Source organism: Salvia hispanica, chromosome 4, assembly GCF_023119035.1.
Source record: "Salvia hispanica cultivar TCC Black 2014 chromosome 4, UniMelb_Shisp_WGS_1.0, whole genome shotgun sequence".
In the NCBI taxonomy this organism is placed as follows: domain Eukaryota; kingdom Viridiplantae; phylum Streptophyta; class Magnoliopsida; order Lamiales; family Lamiaceae; genus Salvia; species Salvia hispanica.
In genome coordinates this window covers 11,529,306-11,542,679 of record NC_062968.1, presented here as the reverse complement: position 1 = coordinate 11,542,679, position 13,374 = coordinate 11,529,306, and the positions used below count along the sequence as shown (strand labels likewise).

The window sequence follows — 13,374 nt, the reverse complement described above, 5'->3', positions numbered from 1 at the left end:
AGAATTATCTGGCGCTAATTTTTTTTATTAGGGATCAATAATGCAAGAAATTAAAAAGTTGGGGATATTTGACGTCGTTCACTCTAATAAATTTAGCATAATAAGGATACATCCCACTAGTCAAACATTTTGGCATCTTATAAAATAAATTATTTATGGATAGGCTTTGATTTATAATTGAATTATAAGTGTGAGTTTTTATTGGAACTTGAATTAAACATTCATAGAAGACATTTAGTTGTAATCATACCGTGTTCGATATAAAGCCCACATCACTACTTTCCGAAAATCTCTATCAAAGGATCTAAATTCTTCGCAGTTGCTCTTTTCCAAATTAGGAATCACAAGCTAACCAACTTTAGAACATTCTCAAAAGATGATATACAACTATCCTACTGGGAATGCGTATCTTATTTCTTGTCATGGTTAGATGGCTTTAGTTCTTTTGTGATAATTAAATCCTTCAGGTGCTTAATTAAATCCATGATTTACTTTGCTTGAATCAATTAAATTGAGAGAGTTACTAATTGCAACTAATTCTTCAGATTATCTTAGAGTTACTAATCAATTATTTAAATATAAATATTATATTATTTAAAAGTAATTTATTAGGGGGTTAGTTATTTAATTAAATCGAGATTTAACTACAACGAAATAAAAATATAAAGATTATTTTCTCGGTTAATTTGAACATTTAATCCGCAAAATATTAGTCATTAGGCCCAAATAATTCATTAAATTAGGTCGATAATTTGAATTTAGTCAACCACGTCAAAATTAATTAAAAGATGAAACCAAGCACCGTGGATAAATTTTAAAAGCAGAACCAAACCATAAAATTTAAAAAGTCCACGTAACTAAATTGAGTTTTAACCCAACGATCAAGCAACCAAACACTAACAAGAACCAACTACAGTATAAATTAAATTTCAGTGCAAGAGAAAAGAAACTGTGGCCCATGTAGTTAATTTGGTGATGCACCCAAAAAACCTTCTTCATTTCATTCAATACACAAATAACTAATAGTAGTATATAAACTCTATTCCTTAGGAGTGAACATTTGGTTCTGGGCTTTTTTTTCCTAAACCAAGCCGTATAGAAGAAACGAAATTTTTTGAAAATTAAAATTGAACTGAACTGGAAGAATGTTATATTCTCTAGTCTTCTCTTAAATCTAAGCTTCAAATTCTAAATATGGTGAAAAGATATAGAACAACGGACATGAACTCTAATTTGTTTCTTAGATATAGAATGCAGCAAAATGTTCATTTGATGAAATTTTAGGATGTATTTATAACCTTCAATTCAACGAGTCGTTGGACTGCTCACAGCGAGCCGTTGCCAAATCTACGATGTCTCGGGACAACATCCAGCGGGCCGCTGGCTACGATCCAGTAATCGCTCGTCGTGTTCTTCTTCCGGACAAAAATTCTAAGGCGAACTGCTGATACCTCCAGACTTCTAATTTTGACTTTTTAAATCTTGTAAGGCTCTAGTTTGCACATTTTTCACAAAACACGTTAAAATACCAAAATATATGAAATTTATAATAAACAGACATGTAATGCAACTTTGATACTCAAAATGGGCCAAATAATGGTCTTAAAATAGTGCGAAATCAACGTATCACTATCCGGTGAAGTTTGATAATAATGGTTCTTTGTGGTCATTTGTTTACTCCTCAAATTCTTTGATCCCCTATCATTTCTATGTTGTTCAACCTTTTTGTGAGATTGAATACCTATCTTTTATTGGTGATTTGGTGTAAAGTTGCTTTATGTTTTCATTACAATGTTTAGATTTTAATTATATTGTGTTTGTACGAGAACAAGTCTTTGGCTAATTTTGAGATTCATATTACACCGACCACCCCTTTTTTCTCTTCTCAACTCTAGTAGTGGTGAAGCCATCATCGATAGTGTATTATGGTAAGCGTGCCACGTCCACTGCAGCCTCAACTCTCTTTCTCGTCCTCTCCTCTCCTTACCAATGCCACATTGCCCCTCTTTCTGCCGCCCCACTACCTCCAATAACGTCAGGTAAGGTCGGCCTCTGGTACATACCAAACAAGAGAACTCAGCCTAAAAACTAGTCTGCTAAGAGAGGGAGCTTATTTAGTGCATATACCTCATACATGTTGTTCTCACAACCGATGTAGGAGAATTCGTAACATTCGATCCTCCTTTAAGGCCAACGTCCTCGTTGGTCACGGCTGGTTCTTTGCCAGGTCCACTTCGTGGGTCACCACTCCGAGTTCTCATTGATCACAACCACATCAGAGGTTAATTAGTTGTGGTACTTTCAGGTTAATTAAGGGATATCGGTCTCTAAAATCATGAACTTTGCTCAAATTTTGGTATTTCCCATAAACTTTAAAATTAGACTAAAAAATCATAAACTTTACATTTTGTTTGTTATTTCCCATGGCGGCTCAATCACCATATCCAACCAACTTCCGTACATTTTTTATCCTACTTGACACTACTAAATCAATGTGATTTTCTACATAGCTTTTTATCCTACTTATCACGAATTTAAAAAGTAATCTAAAATATTATAAACATTTCACAATTATCACGTATAATAAGATTTTTGCCGAAGATTTCTTATTTAGGTTGCCATGGGAAATAACAAACAAAATGTAAAGTTTGTGATTTGTTAGACCAATTTCAAAGTTCATGGGAAATACCAAAATATGAGCAAAGTTCATGATTTTAGAGATCAATATCCCGTTAATTAATTGGTAGTGTTACTCTTTTTTTTACGGGAGGTCCCATAATTCCGTATCCAAATTGCAACACTAAAACAACAGATAATATACTGTTAGTAGCCTAGTGACAAAATAACACATATATTTAAATTTCTTGAACAAGCCTCTACACAAATTAAAACTCAAAAGCCTAATTAGATTAAGCGAAATCCCCTCATCTAAAGCCCAACATTTTTTATGAACAATCCATCAACCAAATCTTTCATTTTTTCCCTTTTACAGCCCAACATCATTCCACCCCTATTCCAATCATCTAATTATAAAGGGAATGAAAACAACGATTCAAGCAAATCCCGAAACAAAGAAATTCTCTTTCCATGTTTTAAATAGACAAATGAATAGAAATTTTAGAGATCATGTCATGATGAATTCAATCCGTGACTTTTGGCTTTATGAATAACCACTCTACCACTAGGCAGTGGATAGATCAATTTGATAGAAAATAATTAAATAAATTCAATATATGACATTATTCTCCCTTTGTGAATGATGAAAGTACAAGTAAATCAAAATACCCAAGATCTACAAAATTGGCAAAATGCAACAAATTAAAAGGGTGAGCCAGCCACCTATGTGGAGCAATAAAATTATTCACACAAAAATGACAACATATATTTATAAATATATGTAACGGACTTAATGTCCCTTTCACAACCGATGTGGGGTATATAGATTAAATATGTTTTCCCTCCTAATATGCTAGTATTTTTTTGGGCTGAGTTCTCTTGTTTGGTACGTATCATTGGTACTTTCATTGAGAGCCCAGACGGCTCAGAGTGGTGGTCGAGCAAAGAACTCGTCCGGGCCAACGAGTACGTTCGCGGCCAACTCGGCATGGTGACCCATGGAGTGGTGGCTGGGCAAAGAATTCGTCGTGACTAACGAGAACTCGGAGTGGTGACCTGGTAAATAACCAGCCGTGACCAACAGATGTTGGCCCTTAAATTAAGGAGGGTCAAATGTTACGGACTCAATGTCCCACATCAGTAATAAGAACAACTGGTATGAGTATATAGACTAAATATGTTCTTTCTTCTAAGAAACTAATCTGTTGGACTAAGTTCTTCTATTTGATCTAATCAACCTCTCTCTTCCTTTTGTTTCAGATATTTCTTACTCTCTTCGTACCATTATACATAAGCTGAGAGATTTCCCTTTTACACTTATTCTGTAAAAATAATAATAATAAATAGTGAAATTTAAAAATAAATATAGTAAGAAAATGAATAATATAGAAAATAGTCCTATATACAATCAATTGAATTAAGAATGGATACTAATTCATTTATCAGTCTTATTTTTCAAGCATATTCTCATGACTTAAAAGAGTTTTAATTTGCCTTACTAAACTTTTGTCGAATCATGACAAGGGACATCTAATATTGTGTAAATTAATATAGAGTTTTGAGATTAATTTGAACCGCTTCTTCTACATTCTTGGATCCACATAATTTGAGGATAAAATAAGTGATCAAATGCAAGAAAACAAAGTTGAGAGGTGGGCGTCAGCGTCAGTGGTGACGCGACGACAGGTATACTTTTATGGAGGTGGACCAGCTCTACTCGTACAATTTGTGGATGAGTCCGTTTATTTTTGTTCTTACAATTTAACCCTCCATCCCCATTAAGAATTTCAAGATTGAGTTTGGTTATGGTATCAATCCAACTATCCAAGTGAGTGAGATGCCATGCCATCCGATTTTGTGTATCTATAGAGAGTTGAAACTTCTATGTGTTTTTGATGAAAAATTTACGTTGAGAACTCAGAAAATGGTAGTGAGGAACAATTATTTAACCATTGGATTACCTATGGAAAATTTATGGGACACATTCGTAAAAAATAATTAACATCTTCATAAAAATTATTCCCTCCGTTTTAAGATATTAGACCCCTTTTTTTTTGACATAGAAATTTAGGAGATGTTATTTTGTGGTGTAATAGTATCTCCAAGGGGAGAAGGTATATAGAAAAGGTATATCATCTATATACCTCATCAAAAAGTGAAATATATACCCTTCTAAAAAGAAACATACTCCAATAGAAAAAGGTATATATAGAAAGGTAAATGATTTTTTAAACATAAAATAATAGTACAAAATGCATTCAAAATTCATTAAGTGTGATACCTTCTCAAATAGCTTGTCCCTTGAAGAATGGTTTTTCATGAAAAGAAAGCAAATATGGTAGTTATAAAATTTTACCTCTCCATTGATGGAGAGGTAAAGATACCTCTTCAAAATGCGAAAAGGTATAATACCTTCTCAAATACCTCTCCCCTTGGAGAATTATTTTTCATGAAAAAAGGTAAATATGGTAGTCATATTAGTTTACCTCTCCATTTACATCTCTCCTTGGAGATGCTCTAAGTGGAGTTGGTAATACAATAAATTTTTACCATAAATAGAAATAGCTCAAATATGTTGGGACACTCCAAAATGATATATGGGTCTAATATCTTGGGACGGAGAGAGTATAAAAATACTTCATCCATCCCAACTAAATTGAGACAAAACTTTTGGCACGGAGATTAAGAATTTGTATTGAAAAGTAGAAGAGAATAATAAAATAGAAAAGAGTGATTAGATGCTTTATTTTATGTTAAAGAAAAATGACTCAAACTTAATTGGGACATTCAAATAGAAATATGACTCAACTTAGTTGTGACGAACAACTAAGAGAGTATTAGAGTACTCCCTCCGTCCCTCGTAGTTGAGGCAAAACTTTTCGGCACGGAGTTTAAGAAAAATGATGTTGAGTGTGTTAGATAAATAGATAAAAGAGTAAGAGAGGGGTAAAAGTGAAAGAATAAAGTAAAAAAGCTAATAAAGTAAGAGAGAGAAAAATGTTCACACTTGTGTTTCTACACTCGTTTTGTAAAAATGATGATAAATAGTTAAAGTGGAGAAATAAAAAAGTAAGAGAGGATAATGTAGATAATAAAAATGATAATAAATAGTTAGTGTGACTCCTAGTGAGGATAGAAGAAGTACTATATATGGAAATGACTCAACTATAAGGAAACTTCCCGAAATAGAAAATGACTCAACTATAAGAGAATGGAGAGAGTATAAAATTGAATATTTTCATATTATTATTATTATATTTTTAATTTTCAATACTGACTTATTAGAATTTCAGATTTCGTTACTATACATAAAAAATATGAGCAATTATTGTTGAGAAAATTAAACTTTGCTGCTAACCTTGTACACAACGATTGTGTGTTCCTTTTGATGAAAGCGGTGGCCCACATGCATCTTCTTACTTTTTCGTATAGTTTGTATTTTTCTGTAGCATGATGAATAATTTATTAGGCAGCCATTTCATCGTTTTATTCCTATTTATGATAGTGATGAGCTAATTATTGAACCATTAGATTCCTATTGGGATTCCAATTTGCTCCAATCATCGTTTGTAAAACAATATGTCCCATTTCAGTATATGTACAAATTTTATTGACAAAGTCACGCCTATCATATTATATTAAGTAAAACTTAGACCACTCAATTTGCAGATTCAGCTAACCTTCTTATCGCTCTCGCTATATGGCTAGTATTCTTCTCAAATGTAAAACATTATTCAGCTAACCTTCTTATCGCTCTCGCTATATGGCTAGTATTCTTCTTAAGTGTAAAACATTTAAATATATATTCGTGATAGTGATGAGAATGATTAAACAATATTCCCTTTATACGCATTTTGTCATTTCGGTCCATGCGTGAAATATTGTTCACTTTGTATTTTTTTCATTTTTAGTAATGGAGCACACTTTCCACTAACTCGTTACACTTATATTCTATTACAAAATTAATATATAAATATGGAATTCATATTCAACAAACTTTTTCATTCATTTTTCTTCATTTTAAAACACATACCGAGTTAAATGTGGACAACATTCACATGCCAAGAAAGTATTCACTTGCATTATGAAATAACTACTGATAGCCCTTTTAAAGTGCTATACTTTTTTATGTTTATTAAATAAAAGTTAAATTGTTTATTTATTTTTTTCTAGACGGACTAGACCGTTAACAATTAACATTACCATTGAAAAGTTAACACACAATGAATATGTGCAACTCAATTTTTACTTTGGAAAATAAAATATAATATTAATAGTATAATTATATATCACATGTGTTAAATTTCTCTTTAGTTAGATTATTCAGCCCTGTCTTAAGAGTTATGACTCACTAAATTGCAGCTTATCTACCAACGATCCAAATGATTATTTCTACCTACTCAATAAATTCAAGATTTTTTTTAAAATATAATTAAATTCAAAAATGAAATTATGGTTTGGTATCCTTCTAAGGACAAAAAAAAAATTACAATTTAAATTGGAGGATTTGAGTGAGAGTACATCACGGAAGAAAGGAAAGGTGGGTCCGTATTTGATGCATAACATTCGTAATGACCAAATTTTCAGTTTTACCACCGTCCATAAATTTAATGCAAAATTAGTGAACGATAAAAAAAAAAGACTATACTTTTTTTATAAACAGATGTAGTATTAGACATAATATTTGTAGTTTTTCTACCAAATATCTAATGCTAAATATTTCTAAGCTCTAAGGCTTTTTGTTATTTGTAAACAAAAAAAAACACGGTGCTATTGACACAATATTGGGATATTGCTATTATAGTTGTGCCACCCAATTTTATTTTCAGCTTTACATGAGTACTAAGCAAATATAATGCTGTTTTTCTGATAAATGTAATTGTACTATTTTTGGGGAGATTGTTATTTTTGCACAAATGATTGTGACGCTGTTTTTGCAGAAATATAATACTACCATTTGCTTTTTTATATCGGGGTAGAGGGCCAGGAGGTTACCTTTTACAAAGTTGTAATGCATTTATGTTTTACAAATATTATTAAAAATAATCCAATAATTATATGATAACGATAAGGTGCAACACGCGGATGTGGTTTTGCCGGCTTGGGTTTTTCTTTATAAAAATTTCACACTGCAAAAACCAATGATTGTGGACATTTCACGGTTTATTTTTTCGTTTAAGGGTGACATTAATAATACTCCTGCGTCATTCCATAGTTCCATAGTAGTAAAGTCATTTTGCTATTTTGACACGTTCTATAGTAGTATAGTCATTTCCCCTTTTGCCACGTTCCGTAGTAGTATAGTCATTTCCCCTTTTGGTAAAAGTCAACACATTTCACCCCACCTACTTTACGCTCTCTTACTTTATTCTCTCTATATCTCTCTACCTTTTTCATTTCCTACTTTATTCTTCATTTACTTAACTCACCCAACACAACTTTTTCTTAATCTCTGTGCCAAAAATAAATGTCTCCACTACTATGAAACGGAGGGAGTATATTTTTACTTTTCTTTAAGGGTGACATTATTAATACATCATTAGCATACACAAAATTATTTGTATCCGTCCACTACTCTTATTTCTTTTTAAGGGATTTATTTGCGCAATATTTTTTATTTCTATTACACAATTATGCGTTTAAACTTGTATAGTTCATAACTATGACTATTTTTTATATACAAATGAAATAGTATGGGTGTTAATTGGGTTAGCCAAGTAGGTTTTGGGTTAACTCTACTCAGATTATGATTTATTTAGGTGTGGGTAGGGATGTCAATGTAGCCCGCAACCCGTGGGCTGGCCCGAATAGCCCGCTAAATTTATAGGGTTAGGGTCGGAAATTTCTAGCCCGATAAAAATAAAACCCGATAAGTCCGCACCCGATTAACCCGCAACCCGTTAGGGCCAGGCCCGAAAACCCGATGGACTGGCCCGATAACCCGCTAAAATTTATATTTTTCAATTTTTTACTCATAACTCAACACTTCGTTGACTAATTTTATGACATAGATAACTAAAAAAATATAACTTTCAATTTTATGGTAAATATATAAATTATATATTGATTTTTTATTAATATAATAATTGTTAAATAAATTAATCTCACTAAAAGAATATTTAAATTTTTAATATGCATTAAAATTTCACGAAATATCACAAATATTAGTATTTTATGATTGAGTTTAAGCATATATATCAAATTTATCATAATTAAATATTTTATATTTTATAAATATAACTAATTTTCATCATGATTTATTGGATTGTTCGAGCCTTAACCTTATCGGTAGCAACCCGATTAACCCGTCGGGCTAGCCCGAAACCCGAGCTTTTAGGGTTAGGGCCGAACTTTTACAACCCGAAAGAAATCACAACCCGGCAAGCCCGCACCCGATTGACCCGCAACCCGAGTAGGGTTGGCCCGAAACCCGATGGGCCGGCCCGATTGACATCCCTAGGTGTGGGTATGCAGAGACGAAGGGACAATGGGGCCTGCCGGCCTGGGGGGCCAGGGCCCCCCCAACAATTCTCAAAAATCGTAGGGCTATTTTAGTAATTTCATAATTATTAATTTTAATTAATAAAAAATATCAATTATTTTCTATTTTTTTTCATTCACAGCTGTAGCCATTCTCTCCTTTCTGCTAAACCTAGAATCTCCCGTGGAACTTTCAGCTCGTCGCCGCCACAGCATCCATTGTTGTTGCTGTTGCCTCCGCGTCGCTGTCGGATTGTTGCTGCGACTGTCCTCGTCATTGCCGCTGGCCGCTGCCGTTGTCTTGTCTCCGAGTCGTTTTTCCCCCAAATTCTGGCAACGGTAAAATCAAAACTGCTATGATTTTATTATGTTGTGTTTTAGGTTTAATTATCATGTTTATTGCAATTTGCATCAATCTTATAAATATTTGTAATTTGTAAACAAGTTCTTGAAGCAACCATTGAATGATTGAAAGGGCAAAAGCACAGAGCATCTATGTAATTTTTTTTCTCGAATTCTGGAGTGGAATGGAAATAGAATTACTTTGATGGCTATTAATAAATTTATGGATTTATATATGGACAGAACGTGGACTTGTGGTCCCTGTTGACAAATATTTTTATATATATGTAATATGCATAATGTATGTGTGGCGTATTATTGTATAAACAAATGAAAATATAGCATATATTTATACATAATGACAAATGGACACAGTATAATGTGTCATGATTTATGCATTTCATTGTTAATAAACTTTGTTTCAAATTTTGAATGCAAGTAATTGTTGAAAATTGAAAATGGATCGATATTTTAAGAAACTTTCTCCTAGTGTTGCTGCTTCATCTTCGTCAGTCAGTGGACTTACACTTCTTCAACCTCAAGAGTTATTGATTGAAGATGAACTTGAAGCTGATCCAGAAAATATTCCAAGTGATCCAGGGAAACGACCTAATATAATGAGATATCCGTCAAACTCAATAGAACGGGTGCATAGAGCTTACTTACTTAAAGGTCCATGTCAACCGCGCGAGCATGATTTTCATCCAAGAACTGATGGAAAGCGACAACGTAGATTTGTTGCACATTGGTTTGATGAATTCAAAGATTGGTTGGAGTATAGTATTACAAAAGATGCAGCATATTGTTTATATTGTTATCTTTTCTCTAGACTCCATGGAAATGGACAGGACGCTTTCGTATCTGGAGGATTTACAGCTTGGCGCAAGAAAGAAAGGTTGAGAGATCATGTTGGGGATCATACAAGTGATCATAATAAGTGTAGATTAGCGTGTCGAGATTTGATGAATCAAGCCCAACACATCGAAGTGTGTATACCTAAACAATCAACAACATCTAAGCTTGAGTACCGTCGCAGATTAGGTACAACTGTTATGTGTCTTCGCTATCTTATCAAGCAAGGATTACCCTTTCGGGGAAATGATGAGTATGATGAATCCTTGAATCAAGGTAACTTTCTTGAGCTTTTGAAAGTTGTTGCTTCTTGAAATGAAGAGATAGCTAATGTTGTACTGAAAAATGCTCCTCAAAACCTCAAACTAACATCATCGGATATTCAGAAAGACATCATTAATGCAGCTTCTGTTGAGACAACAAAACTCATTATAGATGATATAGGAGACAACTCTTTCTCCATATTAGTCGATGAGTGCCGAGATGTGTCTATCAAAGAACAAATGGGTGTTGCGGTACGATATGTGGATAAGAATGGATGTCTCAAAGAACGGCTTCATGGTATTGTGCATGTCAGTGATACGGTTGCAACCACACTTAAGAAGGCACTTGATTCTTTGTTATCGACTCATGGTTTAAGTGTATCAAGTTTGAGAGGTCAAGGATATGATGGTGCAAGCAACATGAGAGGAGAATTCAATGGGTAGAAAAGTTTGATTCTCAAGAGAAATCCTTGTGCTTATTATGTGCATTGTTTTGCACATCAGCTTCAACTCACAATTGTTGCGGTTGCTAAAAAACATACAAGTATTGGGTCTTTTTTAATTCTATCACCCGTTTGTGTAACGTTGTTGGAAGTTCTTGTAAGCGCAGAGATGTGCTACGAGAGAGTCAAAGAGCGTAGGTTGTTGAAGCAATCGCAAGTGATGAAATTGAAACCGGAAGAGGATTAAATCAAGAGAAGTCATTGAAACGACCCGGAGATACTCGTTGGAGTTCGCATTATGGTACTCTCATCAACTTGATGCATTTATTTTCTTCTATTAATGATGTTCTTGATTATGTTGGGGAGAATGGTTATGAGGATGCAAATAGGGCTGAAGCTGAGGATGTGCAAGCAATTCTAAATCATTTTGAGTCTATCTTTGTGTTGCATCTTATGAGGAAACTCTTGGGAATTACACATGATCTCTCTCAAGTTCTACAAAAGAAGGATCAAGACATTGTTAATGCTATGAATCTTGTCAAAGTAGCAAAAACACGTTTACAAGTAATGAGGGAAAAAGGTTGGGAGGTTTTGCTTACTGAAGTTACAAAGTTTTGTAGAACAAATGAGATTGATCTTCTTGACATGGAAGATGAGTGTGTAGTTAGAGGAAGAGGAAGGCGTAAAATTGAGAAAATAAAAAATCTCCACCATTATCGAGTTGAGTTGTTTTGTTCAGTCATTGACATGCAAGTTCAAGAGTTGAATCACTGTTTTAATGAAGTCAACACAGATTTACTTCTATGTATGACATGTTTGGATCCTAGAGACTCATTTTTTGCATTTGATTCAGAGAAGCTGCTTCGCCTTGCCAAGTATTATCCATCTGAATTTTCTGAAGTTACTTTGTATGAGCTTGAAAGTCAGCTTGATAACTTTATTTTTGATATTCGCACAGATGAAAGGTTTTCAAAAGTATCGGGAATTGCAGGTCTTGCTCAGAATATGGTTTCTTCAAGGAAACATGAGAATTTTCCATTGGTTTATTTGTTAATTAAATTATCATTGCTCTTACCCGCACCACTGCTTCAGTAGAAAGAGCTTTTTCAGCAATGAAGCTCGTTAAGACTTGTCTACGGAATCGTATGGGAGACCAGCTATTAAATGATTGCTTAGTTCCTTATATTGTGAATGATGTGTTTGTTAATGTAACTGATGAAGCTATTATGCAGCGGTTTCAGAAGATAAAAAGTAGAAGAGGAGTGTTATAGTATCATTGTACGGAACTATGTGTGTAACAGCCCGACATTCTAGGGTAATATAAATGCGGCGACTGCTACCTAGGCAGACTTAAAAGCAACACAACATAGGCTAGGGTTTCATTTAATTAGATTTGACCAAGGTATTTAACGAACTATCAATGCAATAAGTCAACGGTTTAATCAAGAAAATCAAAAGGTGAATAGATATCATAACTATGCTCAAAGGTCAAGTGTTTAATGTAAATCCAACAAAACGCATTATGTCCCGATATTCTAAACAAAAATGAAATAGTTCAAAAACGATGATACTAAGTTTCATGTTTAGCGGAAGCAACCAAGAGAAAAGTGAAGAACATGTATGAAGACACAACTCCACTTGATGTTTCAAACGATCATATCATTATTCGATTTATTAGCTCAACACCGCCAACCGCTCGTCATCGCTCAACCTGCACATAGGAAAAACACATGCAGGGCTGAGTATTTTAAACATACTCAGTGAACTCATGCCAAAACGTTTTAATAGTTATGCCAACCTTACCATAGTGAACTCGAGTTTTTGCATTTATTTAAAAAAATGCATCGAGTATCACAAAAATATTTCATGGACTGGCGAGTCAAACAATACCTTCCGTTTTCTCATCAACAATATCATGGTGCGACGAAGTGTGGCCACACTTTCGCCCACGAGACCGGCCGACTAGCAAGGACGGCTCCCGATCTCCCGTGTACACTAGCCTGATAGGGTTTGCGGCCCTACTCAGACCCGAATTCGTTTATATAGCCCTATAGCCTAATGGAGCGCACTCGCAAACTAGGCATCAGGCACACACAATATCCAAAATAATTATAGGCATGGCATAACAATTTAATCCACCCTTATTGCTCCACTATCATAATTTGCAACATAAGAGAGAGTTAAGAATAAAGCCCACCTCGATTCCTAGGTCACAAGTATGTTCTTCTTCTTGCTATCACTCCGTGAGCGCGAGTTCTCACCTTTAATTTATGTATTTCAAGTAAGTCTCAATCATGGATCAAAATCATGCATGTTCTCACGTTTCCCTTCTTCCCATCGATTATTTTTAATATCATCATTCAAAATCAAAGTACGAT

The 13,374-nt window shown here is 34.0% G+C and overlaps 2 protein-coding genes across 2 annotated transcripts; both read left to right on the top strand.

The window, feature by feature from the left end:
- Positions 1–9,896: 9,896 nt before the first annotated feature.
- Positions 9,897–10,997, top strand: LOC125220359. The gene is made up of 2 exons (XM_048122529.1): positions 9,897–10,566; positions 10,612–10,997. The coding sequence occupies exons 1-2, from the start codon at positions 9,897–9,899 to the stop codon at positions 10,995–10,997; spliced, it is 1,056 nt and encodes a 351-aa protein (XP_047978486.1).
- Positions 10,998–11,314: 317 nt separating this feature from the next.
- Positions 11,315–12,091, top strand: LOC125220358. The gene has a single exon (XM_048122528.1). It carries the CDS (start codon positions 11,315–11,317, stop codon positions 12,089–12,091), a length of 777 nt encoding a protein of 258 aa, XP_047978485.1.
- The last annotated feature ends 1,283 nt before the right edge of the window (positions 12,092–13,374 follow it).

What these genes read in the sequence shown, in the direction of transcription:
- LOC125220359 (XM_048122529.1), top strand. Translation starts at nt 9,897, where the DNA reads ATGGATCGATATTTTAAGAAACTTTCTCCTAGTGTTGCTGCTTCATCT. An exon ending in TGATGAATCCTTGAATCAAG is followed by an intron (nt 10,567 to 10,611) that starts GTAACTTTCTTG and finishes CTTGAAATGAAG; the next exon opens with AGATAGCTAATGTTGTACTG.
- LOC125220358 (XM_048122528.1), top strand. Translation starts at nt 11,315, where the DNA reads ATGCATTTATTTTCTTCTATTAATGATGTTCTTGATTATGTTGGGGAG.